General features: G+C 37.3%; 1 protein-coding gene across 1 annotated transcript; it reads left to right on the forward strand.

Annotated features, from left to right (window-relative positions):
• Positions 1-4,185: 4,185 nt before the first annotated feature.
• Positions 4,186-22,298, forward strand: DUSP19 (dual specificity phosphatase 19). The gene is made up of 4 exons (XM_061202913.1): positions 4,186-4,540; positions 9,471-9,517; positions 16,675-16,827; positions 22,000-22,298. The coding sequence occupies exons 1-4, from the start codon at positions 4,315-4,317 to the stop codon at positions 22,252-22,254; spliced, it is 681 nt and encodes a 226-aa protein (XP_061058896.1). The 5' UTR covers positions 4,186-4,314; the 3' UTR covers positions 22,255-22,298.
• The last annotated feature ends 339 nt before the right edge of the window (positions 22,299-22,637 follow it).

Consider the following 22,637-nt stretch of genomic DNA (forward strand, 5'->3'; position numbering starts at 1 on the left):
TTGTGTAGTACTATAGTACAGTATTCATTGACAAAAATCTGTGTATAAGGGGGCCCTTGTAGTTCAAACCTGTATTGTTCAACGGTCAACTGTACTTTATCCAAAAGTGAGATTCTTGTGATGCTTAGAGATAATACTAGGAAAATGCATAGCATTTGGCATAGACACTTTAAATCTGTTAGGAGAGAGAAATTATATGGTGGGAATGGGAACAAATTCCAGGATATATTCAATTCACACGTTCCCCTTTTCCCCAGACCCCTTAGTCCTTGTAAGGATGTGCTCCCTCTTCCAGGACAATCTTTTACCAAACCTGTCCCAGGATAAGCAATGCCTCTCCCATGGGTGGGCTCCTACTCTCTTCCTCTGGCCTGGGTCTCCTAACAGTTTGTTTCTTCTTTTTCTCCTGCCAGAACTCCAACTCTTCTGCGCTCAGGCTAGCTTAATGAAAAGGAATTTTTCCCTTAAAGGACTTTTTAGATAACCATATAATGCAGTAGAACAAGCATTAGATACTAAGTTAAGAGACCAGGGACAATGAATGATGTGACATTGGGCAAATCAGTTTACTTCTCTGGACCTTGGCTCCTCTTCTGTAAAATGAACAGCTAAGTGGGATAGAGTCTAAGAATGTTAGTATCCAATGCTATTGCAGGCATGTTAGTATTATGGTATTATAAGCAGGGACTGCAGCTACCAATCTGTAATCAACAATTCTACTCATCCATTACAGAATGATGTGGTGCAAAGAACATGGCTTTTTGAGTAAGATGGAACTGTGTTCAACCATCTTTGCTACTAGAACCTAACAAACAAATACAAACTCTGTGTCCAAAAACTAGACTAACTTGCACATTAAATGCCCTGCTCTGTAAAAATGTGGTAGATATTACTTCCCTCACTGGGTTGTCATGAAGATTGAATCAAATAATGTTTGTTTAGTGCTGGGACATAGCATCTGGTCTTGCTGACGAGGCCTCTACTCTAGTGTAAGAGCTCGGTCTCCATCTCACCCATCACTATCAGCAGCATATGACACGGCTGATCACACTGTCCTTCCTGAAACACTTTATTTATACCCTCCAACCTCTCTCTCTTTCTTTTCCTCCTACTTCCGAGATCTCTCCTTCTTCGTCTCCTTTGCTGGATCCTTCTCACCTTCCTGACCCCTAAATGAGGGCACATATCAGGCTTCTCTATCAACCTTCACTACTAGATCATCTCATTCAGCGTCATGGCTTTAAATGGCATCTTTAAGCTGATTACTCCAAAACTTACATCTCCAGCAGAGATCTCTTCTATGAAGTCCAGATTCCTAAGTATAGCTTCCCACTTGACATTTCCATTTGGTAGACTAATAGGCATATTAAACTTAACATGTCCCAAACTGAACTTTTCATCTCCACACCATCCCTTTCTTGGTAAATGGAAAATCTACTTTTCAGTGGCTCAGGCCAAAAAACTTTGGAATTATCCTAATTTTTCCCGCATCTGTCTACTAATAAATCCTCTTGGTTTGGCTCTCATATATATCTAGCACCTGACTATGTCTTCCCTCCCCCTCTACAGCCATTCTAGCCCAAGTAACTGTTGTCCTCCATCTGGGCCAATGTAATAGCCTCCTAACAAATCTCCCTGCTTCCATTTTGCCCCCTGTCCTCACAGCAGCCAGGAAGATCCTTTTGCAGCATAAGCATAGTACCATGTCACTTATCACAGATTGGGTATCTCTGGAAGTGACTGAGGTAGTGTTTAGCATGCAAGACTTTTTTAAGGAGTGCTTTTGGGATCAACATTTGTAGAAGGGAATGGAAGGGTCAGGAGTGGACAGAAGTCAAGAGGTTATGCAGGCCCAATGACAGTCTTGGCCAACCACATGTTGGCCTTTGAAGCTGGAAGGGCCTTTTAAAGTTGTCTCAAGTTGGGCTAAGATAGCCAGGCCTTTATATTCCCTCATCAATCAGTCTTGGTTATGGTCTGTTCCATGAAGGGTACTACCTCAGGCAAGGCAGCCCTCTGTAGCTGAGGCAGTCCCTGAAGGGATCATTTCCAGTCAGCCAGCAGCACTCCCAGACAGCAGGTATTCATTGAAGGGGGAAATGGGTAGCACAACACAGGATCCACCACTCTCTGTTCTCTGTGGTGGCTTCCTATCTCACTCAGAATAAAATCCAAAGTCTTTACCATTTCTTTCTGACCTCCTCCTCTCCCACTACTCTTCCCTTCAATCACCCTCTGAAGCCACATTTGCCACGTGGCAGTTTCTTAAACCTCCCCAACTCTTACCTCTCACCAGTACACTCCTGTCTTAGCACTTGTTGTTCCTTCCACTTGCAAAGCTCTTCTCCCAGGTATCTACAGAGCTGGCTCCTGCACTTCATTCAAGTCTCTGTTCAAATTTCACTTTATCAGAGGAGCCTTCTCTCACCAACCTATAGCAAATAGCACACTGCCCTTTCACTCTGTTACCTTATTTCACTTAGTTTTTCTTTTTAGCTCTTATTTCATGACCTAACATAGTTATAGTTGATTTATTTATTGACTGTCCATGTCCTCCCTCCGTTTGGATATAAGTTCCAGAAAAGAAGGGACTTTGTTTTTATTCATTGTTGTATCCCCAGGGACTATAACAGTGCCTGGCACATGGTAGCTGCTCAATAAATATTTGTTAACTACAACTATTTCGGGGGCAGGGAGTATTCCATAGTAAACAAGAGCTAAGGTATTGGATGGAAACAAACCTAAATTTTACCTGTGGGTCTAAACTTATGATCTGTGAAATGTAGGATATGTTATTTGCACTCTTTGCATTTGAGTTCCCTCAGCTGTAAAATGTAGATGATTTAATACTATATACATAATAAATTTGTGGTAAGAGCAAATGGGATAATGTGTGTAAAACATCATTAAGCACCTGACATATAACACTAAGAATCTAAAAACTGCTTATAAGCACAGGACCTAGCATGTAGTATGTGCTCAATAGCTGGTAAATTTTTTGATCATTTTATGATCAAAATTTATCATTTTGTGATAAATACATGGAATGATATATGAGAGTTAGAGTTGTTTTTGATGAACACATGATGGTTTAAATGATGCAAAAAAGTTCTTCAGTTCTTCATTTTAGAATGCCCTGTAGCTAGTCTGGGCTGATTTATCACTCTTTTCAATATGGAGAAATTTGGTTTATTTTAAGTCAGTTTCAACAACAACAAAAATTTTAATAAATTGTTGTGAATAAGTGTTCTCTAAGTGCAGCTTCACTTTATACATGTGTTTATACATTGTGTCTAAGTCCATATAAAATTGCATTTTAAGTGGGGTAAGAAAATTTTCTATTTAAAGGAATCTTGTGATTTCTTTGGTAAAACACATCATCCTTTTCTAATCAAAATCGTTCTATAATTGATCTGTTTTGTAAACTTGGATGTTTGCATCCCCAATTTCTGAAACTATGTATGAAAAGACTTGCGGCCAATGCCTCTCATAAACAAAGTGTATATTTGTTGCATGAAGACTTCTTCTGCAGTTTTACTGATAATGAAAATGTAGGCGAGAAGTCAGGGGAAAAAATGTATTAAGCTCTTATTAACCTGCAATATAGAAACATAATTAGAAAATTACTTTTGCAGGTTTCATTTAAATTGTTACCTTACAAGTCTGCACAACAGTTTTTTGTTTTTGTTTTTAATCTAGTAAATGTTCCTCTTGGCAGTAGCATCAGAAAGAAAGAGTGTGAAACACATAGGAAGCGAGGAATAACTTTCAACGTCTGCTGTAGCCCCCCTGATTAGCCTAAAAGCAGGCGGGCAGGCACGGTTCTGCACAGTAGGAAGGTTTGCACTGTGACTCCGCAGCTGTACCAGAGCAGGAGGGATACCCAGGTCACCACAAGCAACACCGATCGAACACATCCAGAAAACCACTGCTTTTAAGGAGCGAGGAAATATCAGCCTTCTCTCCCATTAAGTCTTATATTTTATCATTGGGTGTGAATAATAAAGCTAGCTTTAAATAGCAACAGTAAGAAAACTCTCGGAGGGGTAATTAATTTTCGGCCAACCGGAAGAAGAAACAGCATCCAATCGGCGCCCGTTTCTCAGTGGCCAATCAGATTTCCCCTTACATTGCGGCGCTGGGAAAAACGGAGCTGGATCCTCGTGACTCCCAGCGTGTGGCTGATACAGTTACCTGCAGGATAGTGAACCACTGAGGCTGCGTTTGTTACTTGAACATTAAGGGACTAGCAGTTCGGTCCTTCACTGTGCTGGCTGGATTTGCTTGTGGTTGTTCTTAGCCACTGCTCATGTAATGCACTCTCTTAACCAGGAAATTAAGGCATTCTCCCGGAATAATCTCAGGAAGCAATGCACCAGGGTGACAACGCTAACTGGAAAGAAGATTATAGAAACATGGAAAGATGCCAGAATTCATGTTGTGGAAGAAGTAGAGCCGAGCAGTGGGGAAGGTTGTGGTTATGTGCAGGACCTTAGCTTGGACCTGCAAGTTGGTGTTATTAAGCCATGGTTGCTCCTGGGTGAGTATATTGATTTGCCACTAAGTTATTGAGTTCATTTAACTATATTAGTTAACGTTTTCCTCCCTAATAATAATAGTCTGTACTATCAGCTAAACTGCTGGAAAATTGAAATGTTTCCTTTTTTGGATATGGAACTTGCACTAGCTAGCTACACCAGCTAGTCAGGGATGTTTCTGCCCCACATAAGAGGCATAGATTCTAGTAACACATAGAACCTGGTATTTGAATTTTCTAAAAGCTTTCTTCCTGTTTTTCTAACTTCACTGGAGGATAACACATTGATGTTGTATTTTCTTGGATAATAAAAGGATATAGCCTTAAAGATTATCAAAGTAAAAAGAATGCTTTTATTAGGCAAAAGTACAAGTGACAAGGGTTGAAATTATAGAAAAGTTAATACTTCAAAAGACAAGTGCTTTTTTGCCTGCTCTGGGGTTGCAAACCATATGGAGTGCATGCCTCCTGTGGCCACATCTGTTCATGGTGTCTGGTTTTGGAGTGTTAAGGAGAAGGTGGACTGATATTTTATAGCTATGAATCTGATGGTTTATGATTTCTTGTATTATGGAAAATACAGATTCCCTATACAAAGCATAATCCACAAATAACAAATGAAGAACAGTTATAAAAGTACAAACTTGTTAGCTTGGCAAGAATATGATACGGTATTCTTAAAAAATAGTCAACAGTGTTTTAAGTAGGTTTGAATTATTTTTCATTTGTGAATAGAGAAATTAAGACTTGGAAAAATCAATGAATTGTTAGCATTTATACAGCCAAGCCCCTCTTGAGTAAAAAGAGCACTGAATTGGGTGTCAGAAATGGCCAGGTATTATGTGGAGTGCACATAGCATCTCACTCCTTTTAAAAACTCTGTGAAGCAGGAATCATCAGCTCCATTTTACAGATGGGAACTGGACTTAAGATTGGTTAAGTAACTTGCACAAGCTCAAGTCTGATACACTCCTGCTCTCCATTGTTACATAGACTGACTCAGAGAGTCCGGGCTTTTAGCCATGCTCTACGTATAACTAGATGAGCTAGTGAAAGTCATTTACTCTCTTTGGTCCTCCAAAAAAACCATCTGTAAAGCTGAAGTAACAGTATGTGCTTATCTTATAGGGTTGTCCTGAAGTTGGAAAAGGTTTTTGAAACATATCAATTGCAGTATACATATGAGTTGTTATTGTATTATGTATTATATGAATTGTTACATGACTTGTCTTTTCACCAAATAAATATATCCAATCAGTTTCTGCAGCCCGTGAAAAATGAAGTGGGTCATTTAGCTAGTCTGGAAGGTGCACCCAGGATTTACACACCATTTCTAGGAGAGGAAATATATCAAGGCACATGTTTTGGTTATTTGGCTTCCATTGTAGTAATAATGGCTTAAAATAATTACGGTAGAATTTAAAAATATCATTCACCCTTTCAGAGTTTTCATGAACTTCGCTTATTTTTTTATCTAGACTTATGCAAAGTGAGCTGATCAAGGTAGTGTTCTCAGATTGGCATTGGAACCCTTCCAGGATCTTGAGCGAGTGCTGGGAGGGACTTCTGAAACTAGTCCTTATATGGTCGCCTCTTTGGACCAGGAAATGGGATAATTTCATCAGGTACAACCTCCTTTCTTCTGAGAGGTAGATAGACCTTCTTCTGCCCAGTTACAAGCAACTTATTCCAAGGGACCTATGGATGGTTACATCTAAAGTTCTTCCACGTGAATGATGCAGGGGTTGTTTCTAGGTTGCTTCAAAGAGCTTCCTTCATCTATTCAAAGCAACACAGCTCCCACCTAGCACTACATGAAATTAAATTTTGTTTTGGGTGGGAAATAAAGAAAATAGAAAGCTGTCAAAATATAATCTGTCTTTTTTAGTTAGCTCATAAATTCACCCAAGCTTCTGCATTTCAAAAATCTTACATAGGCCCTTGAACTACCTAACAAGTTGATAAAAGATCTTAGTCAGTGAATATTTTTGTCCTAGGTTTTGCAAATTATATTTTTACAACAAAAATCACTAGGACTTTTCTTATATCCAACTTGATCTGTAAAAGTGAAAAATTCCATTTCTCTTGGGTAGTTAAAAAGGTACAATTATTTCTTGTTATATCCATCCTGTTAAGAAGTCCCAACTGGTGACATTTTGAGATCTTTGCTTCAATTCTAGGTGAAAATCTTGGGATCCTTTATAAGGTTGTAGAGGATTTCTGATATCCTGGAAGCCCAGTATTTTTAGGAGGCAAATAATACATTAAATTTGTAAAGCTCTTTATTTTGTAAAATTCTTTCACAAATATTATTTTACCTTATCCTTATAGGAATTTATGCTCCTATTTCTATCCATTTATGAATGTTCACTCCTACAAATCTTCTCAAAACATTTCTCTTTGGAATATTATTTATTTCCCTTTTCAGTAATGTAATAATATCTTTTTGGCTTATTTCAGTAATAATTTTTTGTTTAATTTTTTGATGATGAAAATAGAGATTTGTAAATCAAGACATGCTGCACCAGAATTTATGCAGTATTTAGTATTTTCATAAAAAAAGATCTCTTAAAAATAGAAACAGGATTCTGGAGATCTTACATAGCCTATTTTTTATGATACATATATTACGATTGCAACACATTGAACTTGTTAGAAGTCCCAACTCCAGTAGCACGTAATATACTTTCTAAATCACTTACTTCATCTGTAATATTTCCTTAATAATTCTTGGCCAAGGTCATGAATATTAGTGGTTTGTAAGTGTCAATGTAAAATATAACTGTAAGTTATTATTATTATTATTAGACTTCTTTCTTTAGTTGTAGTCCTATTCATCAACTTCTTTTTCTGTTATTTAAAAAATTGCCATACTGTTAAAATTGATTTGCTATTCAGTTCTATTAAGTTTAACACAATTATAGATTCATGTTGCCACTGTTAAAATCATAAAATTATTAAAATTGATATTTGTTTTAAAATCTCGATTAAGATAGTTTATAAAAGGATAACATTCTACTTTTTCAAAACAAAGGTTTAAATAACACATTGTTACAATGATTTATAGTGTTTATTTCTTTCAATGATAAGTGTTTCTCCAGCAAAATTTTAACGCAAGACTGCAACACAAAGCTATCATTTAAAATTGGAGAAAAGCTGATGTTTATATCTAGAATTTAGAGAGAATTAACGTGAACTGAATACTACCAAGTATTAGATGAAACATACAAACCAATTACCTGAAGTCCATTTGTGCTGACTAAAATTATTCCCCCACACTATTAACACTCAAGTAATTTTCCTATTGTTTGAAAAGGCAGTGATACAAGTTGATTTTTGGTCTCAAGAACACTAAATTTGTATCAATGTATTCATATTCTGGAAGTCATTTTCAAAATATAGCAGCCAACTCTGGAATATAACCGACCTGTTCTGTTTGGTGTATTTAATGGAAATAATGAAAGTATACAGGTTTGATAAATATAATAATGACAGTTTTGGGTAAAAAAAGAAAGAATTTCATTCATGCATGTTTCTTTTTTTTTTTTTTTTTGCTATTTTAAGAAATAGGCAGTGTAGAATTATTATTTAAAAGATAACATGCATATTAAACCACCAAATTTCAGTTAACTTATTTGAACCCATTTCTCCCCCTGGAGATGAATAGGACTTCCTACAGAAAACTGAGAAATTATTTTAAAATTATGAAGTATTTCAAATGTGTAAAAAATCACAGACTACATTATAACAGACAATTACATATCCACCATCCAGCTTTAACAAATGTTAATATTTTGATAGGCTAACTTTTAAGTAAAGTTGAATGTAGACTCAGTAAGGAGCCTGTGAGCTTCGTTCATATTACCAAGAGAATATTGGCCAACCAGCATACTTGCTGGCCTTCCAGCTACCTAAAATCACATAATAGAAGCTGGCAGATTTCCCAGGTAGAAAAGGTGAGAAAAATGTTGTTTATAGAAATGGAACCTAATTCAGGAAAGTAAAATACTTGAAATCTTAATATAATAAATGCCCTATTTTTTCAGTTGTGTCACTCACTTTATTTTAACTAGTTGTTCTCATGTATAACCTTGCTTATTACCTAGAGTCATTTTCCAAGTGTGAGAAATCTAGAAAGCCAACTTTGACAGGAAGAAACTGGAAAAGGATACAGCCCTAGTGGTACACAGAACGTGGGTGGAATTCTATAGACCAGCAGTGCTTGCTCTAAGCTACTGGGTGTTCTGAGACCAGCTGGCACTGAGTCATTTTGTGGGTGTCTTTTTTAAAATATCCTTTTTTAAGTTACAAAAGAAATAGATATTTATTGTAAAAAGTACACATGAGCATAAAGAAAAAAATCACCTGTAATCCTACTGTTAACATTTTATTCTGTATACTTCCTGTCCATTTTTAAGCATATACATAGTTTTTGTTTTTACAAAAATGGTTGATGTTTTGTAACCTGCTTTTATCACATAATATATTGAGAATATATTTCCATGCCATAAATATTCTTCTACATTTCTCATTTCAAAGGGCTGTATATATTTTCACTACATAATTGTACTATCTTTAATATAACCCACCTCCCATCATTGGGTTTTGTTGGTTTTTTTGTTTGTTTTGTTTTTGTGGAGTTTATTTTGTATTACAGACAACACTATGAAGAACATCATGATAGCTAATCTTTGCAATGTCCAGGACTTTTAGGAAGAATTCCTAGAAGTGGGATTTCAGAGTCTAAGAGTATATACAAGATGAATATTTTTTGATGAATATTCCTGAATTATCTTTCAGAAAGTTGGACTGAGGTCCTCCCAAGTTGCATTTCTTAAAATAAATGAATAGCTAACAGAGTTGTTGCAAAAATTAGATTAAAAGTCAGGATGATTATTTTTATGTTCAAGGTGATGTGATTTATTTCTTATAGGGTCACAAGATGCTGCTCATGATCTGGATACACTGAAAAAGCACAAGGTAAAAAGAAATGCTTCAGGTCTGGCACTGTGTATAGGAAGTATTTTAATTGTTACATTTATTTAGGAAAAACTGCACAGGTCCATTTCAGAGTTGGATTGGTGAGATTTGGCTATCATTTTAATAAAGTTACAAAAATTATTGCACTTAATTCAAATATGTGAATTTGTAATCCATCTTTCCAGTTTCATTTTCTCTCAATCTCCCTTTACGTATCCTCATGAACCTGACTTTGGAGGCACTTCTTCCTGCCTCTGCTTATGGAGTTCCTCTGTGTGGAATAGACCTTCCCCTCTTCTCTTCTTGTCCAAGATCTACCCATGCCTTGAGTCCCAACTCACATACAACTTCTTCCCCAATGCTATCTCTTCCCACCTTCCCCCACACAACTGATGTGATTTATTACTTATTTCAATATTTACTGAAAAAAAAGTTTAGCCATCTACTATTTTGTTAAGCACGATTTCAGGGTCATGGAATTGCTATGGTTTGAGGAATGCAAAAGGTTCTTGTTCACATGAAGTTTATGATTTGAGGGGCAGAGAGGGAAGAAAGACAAATAAGCAGCTACAGTACAGTTTATTGTATGTGTTGATGGGGATGTGCAGGTGCTATTGGAGAGCATAGGAGATGATGCCCTTAACCCATGTTTGTTTGGGTTGCGTTGGGGATGGTAAGGTCAGGGAAGTCTTCCTGGAGGAAATAATATTGAAGTTTTGCTCTGAAGGGGGTGAGGAGGGAGCAGACAGAAAAGTGTTCAGATAGAAGAAATGGCTCTGTGAAGGCCCAGAGACAAGAGAAAGGCTGATGCTTTCAGGAACAGAAAAGAAGTTTAGTAACCCTAGAATAGAGAGTGTGAGAAAGAAGGGTACCAAGAGACAAGGCCAGAGAAGTAAGCGTGAGTCAGATCATGAAAGTCCATGTAAGCCAAAGTAAACTGTTTGGAATTGATACAGAAGACAGTGGAAAGCCTTTGAAAGGCTTTATGGAGGGAAGTAACAGGATCAAATTTGCATTTTAGAAAGATGGCTGGTTAGAGGCAGTGTGGAAAATAGGTTGGAGGGTTGCTCAAGCTAGAGATGGGAAGACTAGTTTTGAGGCTGTTGCAGCAATCTGAAAAAAGATGATGGTGGCTTAGATTAGGATTCAGTGGGGGTAGAGAGAAGTGGATGGATTTGAGGGTTTTTTAAGAAGGTAGAATTCTCAAAAGTTAATGATTGACTACTTGCAGGCCAGAGTAGAAGGGAGGGTGAAGTTGAGAAAGGAGGAGGAGTCAGAGGTGATATTCAGCTTTCTTGGGTTACTAAGTGGGGTTGGTGTCATCCCATGAGATAGGGAACAAAGTAGGGAGGAGCAGGTTTTGCAGGAAAAATAATGAGCTCAATTTTGAGTAATTTAAATTTCGGATGCTGTGGATAATCTCAGTAAAGTTATTCAATAGACAGTGTGGGTATATGGGGTCTGAAGTTCAGGAGAGAGGTAAAAATAGAGATTCAGGAATCTTCAGCTTGTAAGTAGTGATTTAAATTATTGGAATAGATGAAATCACCTGGGGCAAGGTGAGCAGAGAAGAAGGCCTACACCAGAACCCTGAGTAATACCAACCTATAGGGAATAGTCCAAGGAAGAAGAATCTGCAGTGGGAAAGGAGGTACTGTAAGAGTTTGTAGGAAAGTAAAAAAATTGTGGTGTCATGGAAGCCAAAGCAGAGAGTTCTGTGGAGGATAGAGTCAGCGGTGTCAGATGCTGCCGAAAGTTTAAGTATTGTTGGGACTGAATTACAACAGTTGGACTTCAAAACAAAGAAGTTGTTAGTGACTTTAGTGGGAACAGTTTCATTTGAATTGGAGGCCCAAGCCAGATTTCAAAAGATTGAGAAGTGGAGGAAATGATCACACCAAAAAAGGGGAGAAGAGAGCAGGAAGACCCGTAGGTGATGAGATCAAAAGAGGGAGATGGGAGAGTTTTGAGCGTGTATAAAGCTGATGGTAGAGAAAGGAATTGAAAATACAGGAAAGCAAGAATTGTGGCTAGAGGGCCAAGAAAGTAGGAGGCAGTGTGACCCCAAACACAGGTGCCAGAATGAGCCTCATAAAGGATGTGGGAGCACATCATGCTCTGTATTAAGAAGGTAGAAGGAAAGGGTGAATGCAGGTGTAGGCAAAGTTGTTAAATTTGATGGTAAGATTTGATGGTAAGGGTTCCTATGTGATGACTTGTCTTTTTACTGTAAAATGGTAAGTGAGGTGATCTACTGGGAGTCGGGAAGAGATGGTAGGGTTGAAAGTTATTAGGAGAGTAGGGAAAGTTTGAAAGAGCTGATATGGGGAATGAGGGAGAGAGCCTACTAGGGAAATATAGTTGCTAAGCATCGCTAAGGTTCAAGAGAGGTTGGCTCACATGAACTAATGGTGGCATGAACTGCAGTATTGTGTGAATTTTTTCCAGCAGTGCTTAGCAGTCTGGGTATAGAGGGGACTTTTACCAGTCAGGTGCAGGGGAGGTAGACCATGGACTCTAAGCTGAATAACAAAGGAAGTGAAGGCAAGAGGGGGCTGATAGATAAAATAGAAAGATCAAGGAGTTGATGGTTTTTGTGAGGTGTAGAGGGAATAACTGAGTGGAAGATGGAAAGATAAGAGTGGGTTGCCTGAGTTAATGGTATCAGAGCTGGAGCAGTCCTGGGCATTGGTCTTGCAGAGGTGGTGAAGGAGAGTGGTGATGAAGGTCATTGGCGATGAGGTCATCAGGGACCTGTTAAACCCAAGTGGAAATTGATGTCACCCAGGATAATGGTAGGACATGGGGTAGGACTCAGAAAACTGAGGGTCAGGTGCCCAAGGAATGCAGGGTATAAGATGGAATAATCAGCTTGTATGAATCTCAAAGAGCAAGGATTTTTACTGGAGGGTGGAAAAGAAGTGATTTGAAAGAGGCAGGGAGTAGCTGAAAGAATGCAACCCTGCCTCTCACCCACAATGTAAGTGGGGTGCTAGGCCCCTTTCTAGTTGCAGGAGACATAGAAATGAACAAGCAGTAAGGTCCTTGATTTTAAAATATATTTTCAGATGAGAATAAATTCTCTGAAAGAATTGAAACAAGGCAGTGAGAGGAGTGGCAGGGGGATAGGCCTCTCTGAGGGTATTATATTTCAACTGAGACCTTAGGACAGAGTCAGCTGTGCTTAAATCAGGGAAAGAGCACTTAAGGCTGAGAGAACAGCAAACGTGGAGGCTCTTGGAAGGAACAAGTTCAGTATGTGTTCCTCCCTTCTGGTCTCATAACACTTTGTTCTTCTCCTGTAGCTCTTAGCACCTCTACTTTTTATTATTACTGTCGGTGAACATGTTTTCCCCTCTATTATTCAGCGGACTTCTAGAGGATTAGAGACCCTGTCCTACTCATCTTTCATCCCACAGCTCTGAGAAAAAAATTTGATTAAATTGAGACTGAAAATTTTATGTGATAAACACTTGCAATTAATTTCTTCAAGGAAGTAAATACTAACCAATTCATTAACTACTTTGATATGTTTACTTGTCAATGTACTTATTTGTGTTTAAACTGGACTCCCCTTGTTTTATTATAATAATAACTGCCTGACAATAAGAGACAATGGCCTGGAATTGCATAAGGATATGAGAATGACTGTATATCCTGATAGGAACCCTCTTAGATCAGTATTTCAACATAAGTAGAACATGTTTTAGAGTCTTGCTCACATGAATAAATTAATATTTCTCAGGGTAAAAATGAAAATTAGAAAAACTGATAAATTTTTTCATTGGCAAGTGTTTTATTATCTAGCCCCTGTTACGATACACTAGTTCAAATTCACTTTCATCCTGGTGATGTGAACCAAGCTGCTGTTTAAAAGATCATTCTGTCTCTGTATAAAAGATCCTGTTAGATGCCTGGAAGAAGCAAAAGTAAGCTAAGCAGCTGAATAGAGGGTTTCTACAAAAACTTAAGGGTGCTGCAAAACAGAATTATTGATTTAAATGCATGACACATTTCAAAGGGATTTCTTAGGGTTTAAGTAGAGTGCAGTAACTAATAGAAATTCTCTTGTGGCAGATCATTTCAGAAATTTCTATAGGAATTTCATTATAATGTTTAGATATGGTAATAATAGTTGTTTTATTAGTAAGGTACTCATTGAGTGCCTGGTGTATGCCCAATAAAGCATGAAGGAGGATAGAAAACTAAGTGTAACATAAAATGTTCCAAGTTGTTTACTGCCGCACTGTTTATAATAGTAGGGAATTGGTTAAATGACCAATTTAACCATTTTTGGTTAAAAATGGAATTGGTTAAATGACCAATAGTTTTTTCCATCAGTAGGGAATTGGTTAAACGACCAATAGTCCACCCACATGGCAGAATACTATATAGCTTTTTAAAAGAACACAAAAAAAGGGTCTCTAGATACTGATATGGAAAGATCTCCAGGACATTTTTTTTAAATTAATTAATTAATTAATTTACTTATGGCTGTGTTGGGCCTTCATTGTTGTGCGCGGGCTTTCTCTAGTTGTGGCGAGTGGGGGCTACTCTTCGTTGCGGTGTGCAGGCTTCTCATTGCGGTGGCTTCTCTTGTTGCGGAGCACGGGCTCTAGGCGCATAGGCTTCAGTAGTTGTGGCACGTGGGCTCAGTAGTTGTGGCTCGCGGGCTCAGTAGTTGTGGCTCGCAGGCTCTAGAGCGCAGGCTCAGTAGTTGTGGCGCACGGCCTTAGTTGCTCCGAGGCATGTGGGATCTTCCCGTACCAAGGCTTGAACCCATGTCCCCTGCATTGGCAGGTCCAGGACATTTTTAAACAGGGGGAAAAAACCCAAGGTGTTGCCTTTGTGTAAGAAAGGGAGTGCATAAAATATTTGCATGAAGATACTCTAAAAGAATATACAAGAAACCAACAAAGATGGTTACCATATGGGTGGGAGATGATGGAGTGGAAAGAGACAGGGTGAGAGCAAGACTTCTTAATGTTTCTTTTTTTTTTATAATGTTGTGATTTTTGAACTAGTTCAAAAGATAATTTTTTGATAATGCCTAAATGTGAGGATGAAGTGAGTTAACCTGTATGCCTAGCACATACTACGTACACAATAAAGGGGCTATTCTTATTATCCCTATTATAAAGGGCATCACAAGGTCAACCATTGTTAGGACCTCTGTAACTGCATTTTGGAAATATGCTTGATTACTGGAAGGGTTTTAGGCTAGGTCCCCATCACCACCACCACCATGACCTGAGACTCAGTACAGTTCTTTTCAAGCATGATCATTCAATCAATATATGTGTAAGTTGCATTTCCAAGCAGCTAAACTACCTAGACGTTGGGTAGTTTAATGATCCACAATATTTGTAAAGCACTTTTACCTTTCAGCAAGTTTTCCCAAGATTCTCATTGGGTTGTCTCCATAATCCTGTGATGTATAGGGAAGCTATATAGATACAGATATATTCTGTAAGTGGTCAGACCTCATTTTTGGTCTTTTGGGAATGCAGAATATAGTTCTAAAGGTAAGGCAAACACATCAGTATTATAAAACATTGGCACATCTGTTAATTCAGGGCAGAATCATGTAGTCCTGGCCAGAAGTCCACTTGGAGTGAGAGAGTAGCTTGGCACAGTCAGGTGGGACTTCACTGGGGAAAGCAGAAGGACATTTCAGACTGTATCTTCTAAAACAGTTCTTCCCTTCTTTCTAGGTTCTTCCATCTCCTCTCTATTTAAGAGTCTCTCTTGAGTAGATTTGAGGGTTTTTTCTGTTGTCTTCTTTCCACAAGGCAGTTAAGTTAGTAAATAGCCTATGGCCTTCTCTTCATGAGGCCTAGTTCCCTGAGTGTCTTAATCAATACTCTTTCGATTGTGGACCACAGAAACCTGAGCAAGGAAAGAGAATGTGTATGATGATTTAGGGGGCTCTCTGGAACCCGAGGGAAGAGAGTGGCCATGCCAGAGAATAGAAGCCCATCCAGGACAACCTCTCTCTCCCACTGGCACATGACCCCTATCTGTACATCTGTGTTGTTCTCATTTGGGAGCAGAGATCTTTCAGCTTCCCTGAGCACTTAACAGAAAACGGCTGTTCTTAAATCTCCCAAGTTTGTGGATCATTCTAGCTGTCTCACACACCTATTCTTTAAATTCCTTGAGATAATCTGCTCAGTCTAGCTTAAGTCAGGCGTCCACCCGAAACCAGTTAGCTGTGCCGAGGGAAGGAGTGGGACACAGCCCGAGTCATAGCTGGGAGGGTAGTGGAGGCAAGAGAGGCAGGCTGGACAAGTACTCTAAAATATGATGAGATACAAGAAAATATCAAGATCAGGCAAAACCTAAGATCCAAACTAAGAGAGAGAATAAGTACAGTGAGAAGCATGTCCTGATAAGAAACAGGGACTCATATTTCTGGTCTATTTAGCCTTTGGATTCTCTTAATAGACCTTCCACATGGCTCCTTCCATTTGCTTAGTGGACTCCAGGAAAGGAGCCTAAATGCGTAGATGGATGAGGAGGTTTCTTATGTGTGCCATTTAAAAGAAAATCTTTCATGACCATCCCACCTTTGAACCAGAGGAATTCATCAGAATTTCTGGGTTTGAGACCCTGTGGCATTGATATTTTTTAAAAAGCTTACTGGTGGTTCTAATGTGCAGCCACACTTGAGAACCACTGTACTTAACAAAGAATACAAGAGGAAAATAGGGAAATAATTATTGAAAGGGAAGTTGTGTGCTACTGATGCACTTCCCTTACGTAAGTTTTTATATGGACATTAATTGATTTATTCAATAAATATTTTAAGTACTTCCTGTGCTACGGTCACTGCTCACTCACAATGCTTACTTACAATAGTGAGTAAGCTAAACCTGGTCCCTGCCCTCATGGAGTTTCATGGAGTACAGTGAGGGAGATAAACAGTCTCTCAGTGGTAAGGGCTATAATGCGGCAAGTAGAGGGTGCTTTGGGGGTATATAGAAGTAGCACTTCTGGTAAGGGATGAGGCAGTCAGAAAAGGCTTTCTGAAGGAAGTGTTATTGAGTCATGCTTAAATTGTTTATTCTTGTTACAGCTCTCAACATCTCAGTCTCTGTTTAATTAACCTAATTCATGAGAATTTTTAAAAAATCATCCTTTTTTTTCTCTTTAAGGTGACTCATATTCTCAATGTTGCATATGGAGTTGAAAATGCTTTCCTCAGTGACTTTGTATATAAGAGTATTTCTATATTGGATCTACCTGAGACCGATATCCTGTCTTATTTTCCAGAATGTTTTGAATTTATTGAACAAGCAAAAATGAAGGTAAGTTTTGTTTTGATCCACAGTTCTTCAAAAGCAGATATTTAAAAATATGGGTCCATTATCCAATATTTATTCTTTCTGTAATGAATATGTAGAGAACAATTATGAAATTTCCCCTTCAACAATATTTCATTAATTCCTACAACTATTTAGTTTTCCAGTTGCTCTTTTTTCAGTGAAATATTTACTTTTAACTTCAATTTCTCATCTTCCTATGCCTTCCTGAGAAATATTCGGATTTAAAATTTTCTGCTTACTGAATTTTCCTGTGTACATAGGTATTGCTTTGGCCCAAAAGTTCTTTCCAGTTTTTTGGTAAGATGTTATGGAAAAACCCGAACGAACTTTTTGGCCAACCCAATACTCCGGTTTCCTTTGATAGTTTCTAACCACCTGCCCTCTGACCACTTTGCAAGGTAATCAGGTGGACTGTGGGATAGAGGCTGCTCTAGTCCTGTTAGTGTATTTATGAAGATTAATATTCCTGAGATTGTATAAAAATGCTGATCAGAAGCTGTCCATTGGTTCTCTGACTTTAGAAGACCAGCAGAAAATACAATACTTCAGTCTTGGTACTGATCCAAGGCAGGGCTTCTAGGCTGGCTGTTACCAATAATTATACCTTGAAATGACATCATTTTTAGTCAGTATATAATTCTTACAAAATTTATGTGAGATAAATAGATGGGAATGTAGAAGCACTTACAGAGAAAAGTTAACTGTCCTGGAGCACCCGACAATTAATGACAGTTAATAGAATCCAGCTTAATTAAATTCTGATGATCTCCCTTCTACCTTATCTCTTTCCCGCTCTCTCTTCCTTCCTTTCATTTAGTAATATTTATTGAGTGCCTTAGGTGCCCAGCACTCTTCTCGATACCTTCCTCTAGATCACCGGAAAAATGTGACACTATTCTACCTTATTTAATAGCAGATATTTGGATGAAAGAAAAGGAGGAGGTTTTCTAATTCAGAGCCTAGTATTGGCCAGTCTGTTCTCTTGTGAAAAATTTTACAGACTCTAGATTGTCACATTCCAGTGTGCCAGCTAACAGTGTTAGAAATAAAAGTGACAGTGTTTCTGTATTAGCTGCTTTCCTAAGGAGATATAGAATATACGTCAGATGGTAAAGGAAAAATGTAAACATCATCCATATTCATATTAGAAGATATGCACATGTTGCAAGTAAAAAGTGAAATGGGTAATAGTTAATAAAAATGGTCCTTAGTTTGGGTTTCCCAAAAAACAGAACCTGAGCCAAGGATTAAGAGCTGATGCTTCATTTGAGAGGTGCAATCCCTAGGCAGTGAGAGTGAGAAGAAAAGGAAGTGACTCAGGTAAGGATGAGAAGCAATGTAAGATGATGTGTTTACCTTGCTTGAGCACAACTTCACAATGAGCTGACAGCGAAATAGCTGAGTACTTGGTAGGGTGGTACCCAAGACATCCCCAGGCAGGGAGTCCAAAGAAACTGCACCTCAGTACAGATTTTGGGAGGGAGGGAAGAGAGGGAATTTATCTGCCTGGCCATCTGTCAGCTCCTATTTCCCATTGGTCAAAGTTTACCCATGGAGAGGTAACCAACCTCACAATTCCAGACTGTAGCACCCCACCCCTTCAGCGGCCGCCTTGAAGCCAAACCCAGTGCCCTGTGGTGTGTCTTGCCATCCAAGTTCAGAAGCAGCAAGAGAATGCAGAACTCAGGGTGTACCTGTCTATGCAGAGACTGCCATCGGGGAAGAGCCAGGTGTTCTTAGGCAAGCAAAACTTAATAGGCTTCAAGGCACAATAGGCAGTCAGCCACAGAGGTTGTAGTTGAGGTGGAGCAAGCTGAGGGTGAGATGATGGCATTAAAGGAATCCGAAGAGATGCATAAAATGTTTCTGCTACAAGATGTATTTGAATTCTGTAATAGGTTCTAATTTCTCAAGCCTTATGTTTTTTACTGAAATCTTAGCCTCAGCCAATATTTCCTTACCCTGAAAACTCTTTATTGTTTAGATAAATACATATTTAGTTTTAGCAACAGAATTCTTGAATTTTCTTCATTCATGTTTTTCTAGAAGAGATCTCTTCATGATTTTGCCTATTGTATATGCAAGTATTATTAAATGTGATTACTCAGTGAATTGCATATTTCAAAACTACCTTTCTAGGTCCTGGTTTGTTGTTTTCATCATTTTACATACAGCTGCCAGATGGAATGTCTTCCATTTTCCCATGTCTTTCCTCATTTCTCTATGTACTTATAAAACCCTGTTTGTTTGGTTTCTCTGTCCTTCCTCTATCTCTGCCTAATGCATTATTTGTCAGGTTTATGCCCAAAGGGACAGAAATACACATGAGAGGGATGTAGTAAGGTAACCTCCATAGCCTCAAGAGTTCTCTTAGGAATATTTACTTGACCCCCTTTTTTTATGTGCAAAAGGTTTTGTTTGTTAGTATGAAAATGTGTATTTGATATTCCATGTTTACTTTATTATTTATAAGATGTGATTTTAAAAACATGTAATTTATAACATTGTAGAAAAATTGGAAAATATAGATAGGTAAAAATTAAGGTCACCCACTTCCACCATATAGATATAACCACTGTTAGTATTTTAATATATTTTTCTATATATCAAAACACCTGAACTTGACTCAGTTCATCTGTCAAAAAATATGAATTACTTACTCTGAGAAGATACAAGGGATGTATATTGCTGCCCTTAAGGAGCTGGCAATCTAATTGAAAGGTTATTCATAACACGAGAACAAAGCAAGCTGCATAAAATGGAAATACTATAACATAATTCCTATCTGCCCATAGCAAAATGGTGATTTGATTTTTTTAAGAGAATGTTTTCTCAGAAATGCAGAACAAAATTAATTTGTTTGCTTAGCAAACATTTTTGGAATACCTGCTATGTGCCCAAAATTGTACTAAGTATTAGGCATGCAAAGATGGCTTGGATATTCCTCCTGCCCTCCTCTCACGCAGAGAGAGACAGCCTTCTTAGAACAGAAGCCAAAGTTAGCTGGACCAAGAGAGGAGCAAAGGCCTTTCAAGCAGAGGACAACAGCAAGTGCAAAAGAAAAAATTGCTTTATAAATTATTTAATTGTCACTACTTTGAGTTCTGGAAAGGCGATATGAAGCTAGTAGTTTGTTTGGAAATACTTTCAAGGGCAATATGATACCCAAGGAGTAATAAAAGGTACATAGGTAAATTCAAAGGCTGTAGAAACTAACAGAAAAGTAGCTGTTATATAAAGAATGTAAGAGGGAAGAAAATGCTAACATTATTAAACATTAGCTAAAACTGATTGCACAGTGTATAAGATTGAAAATAAAGCTAGTTTCATTTTCAAAAGTGTATGTATGGATCATAAAATAGAGATAACTAGTATACAGTCAGGAAACATTAAAAATGACATGAGGGCACCTCTTATTAAGCCTATGATTCCAAGTTTCTTTGGAATATCTAATTTGTTTTGAGTTAAAAGAAGTTCATTAATAGTTTTCATTGGTTACTGTAATATGATTTTAAAATGTCTTAAGTCTCATAAAAAAACCATTGTACAAAGTGAGAAAAATTCTGTATATGTAGAGTGAATATTTGAGTTTTGCTTTTCTTGTACAGAAAGTTAATATCTGGAAATGACTCTGAAATATATAAATATAAATAGACAGTCTTATTTACAAAGCAGAAATAGAGACAGACGCAGAGAACAAACGTATGGATACCAAGGGGGAAGCGGGGGGTGGGATGAATTGGGAGATTGGTATTGACATATATACACTATTGATACTATGTATAAAATAGATAACTAATGAGAACCTACTGTATAGCACAGGGAACTCTACTCAGTGCTCTGTGGTGACCTAAATGTGAAGGAAATCCAAAAAAGAGGGGATATATGTATACATATAGCTGATTCACTTTGCTGTGCAGTAGAAACTAACACAACACTGTAAAGCAACTATACTCCAATAAAATTTTTTTTAAAAAAGGAAAAAAGAAAAAAAAAATATAAACAATTGAAATTGTCTTTTTGATATGAAGATTTAAAATATTAACTAATTTTCTTGTGAATCATCTGTGTTTCTTGAAATGAGTTACACTTGCAAATTTGTTACAATAGACCTAGGAAAGGAATTTTGCAATAGATTTATGCATCTAAGAAAACTGCCTTGTAAAAGTAAAATAATCCAATAAGCCATAAACATAGCATTGTTAATGTGTGCTTTGGGCAGAAAATTTTCAGTTGTAAGGTTTTTTCCCTGTTACCATCTTTCTTGTGTTGTAAGAAAAGACGAATCAAGAAATGAAGTAATTAAAATGTCTGGTTCTGTTGGGTGTGCTCACTGTTCACTACGTTTCATTTAGATCATTAACTTTTTAAAGGCCTGAGATAAGCTAACCTGTATCAATGCTGATCCATCAGATCTATCACATTCATTATTAATGCAATATTACCCCCATCAGCATTGGCCTTGCACTGTGTCCCTTTTCACTTGTAAAGTATCATTTGCAAGTTACCTGAAACGTTTTTCATTTATTGACCTCATGCTGGTGTCTAATTACCTTTTCCACTTCACATTGTTGTGAGCTATTTGTGTCATCATTTTACTACCTCATAAGTTTAACTATTTTTTAAGTCACTTCCCTCCAGAATAAAATATATCCAAGGGAAGAAAATTTTTTCTTTACTGATCATTTTACACATAGATTTCTAAGCCAGTGATACTAGTTTCTTCATGGGAGCACTATGTGTACCTAGAATGTCTTGAGCTTTCTGTTTAGTTTATGATTATGGTTTTATTTATATTTCCACATATATTTCCTGTGATTTTTCTCTTATTTATAGACTTGTGGCTACTAAGTTACTAGGCTTTTATGTGTACTTTACTAGATTACTTCAGTTTAATAAAAGGTAGTTTCAGAATTCCAAATATATCATCACAGCATTTCAATTCTGGGAGGTGGGAAGAGAAGGTGTTGGTTAATTGATTGATTTTTCCCATTCATTCCCTACAATGAATTGTATTTTGATGATTGAATCAAATAAATCGATAAAGTGAATATTTTTATTTTATAATTTTAAGTAGTATAAGATTGTATTATCGTCTTTCTTAAATGAATAATGAAGATATATAATGAAGATTTTTGTTTGGTTTTATTATAGGATGGAGTGGTTCTTGTTCACTGTAATGCAGGAGTTTCCAGGGCTGCTGCAATTATAATAGGCTTCCTAATGAATTCTGAAGAAATCTCATTTACCAGTGCTTTTTCTTTGGTGAAAAATGCAAGACCTTCCATATGTCCAAATGCTGGTTTTGTGGAGCAGCTTCGTACATATCAAGAGGGCAAAGAAAGCAATAAGTGTGGCAAAATACAGGAATTAGAAGAAACAACAGTTCCTGAGTTACATTCTTGCTGATGATGGACAGCTATAATTTCTGAGTTGGTCTCTAGAGCCACCTTTCCCCTTTTTGAGAGTAAACTAGTAGAAACTTCCTTTTCTCATGCTTTTTTCAAGTGGAAATAGAGGTCAATTGATTGTCCTAAGTTAGGGTATAAATAAATTTTTTAAATTATATCATGTTTTCTTTAGTATTATAATGTGTGATTAAATGCTTCTTTGATTTGCTAAGGGAAAATAACAATGTATTACCGATAATTGATTTCTATAGAAAGAAAAGGTTTAAATTTAAAATCTATATTAAAGCATGAAAGATTAAATTAGTTGATTAAAACTTTTGGTAGTTTTCTATTCCAGCAACTGTTTCCATGAAGGAAAAAACTTGAAGTGCTACTTGACTT

This window comes from Eubalaena glacialis, chromosome 1 (genome assembly GCF_028564815.1).
Source record: "Eubalaena glacialis isolate mEubGla1 chromosome 1, mEubGla1.1.hap2.+ XY, whole genome shotgun sequence".
In the NCBI taxonomy this organism is placed as follows: domain Eukaryota; kingdom Metazoa; phylum Chordata; class Mammalia; order Artiodactyla; family Balaenidae; genus Eubalaena; species Eubalaena glacialis.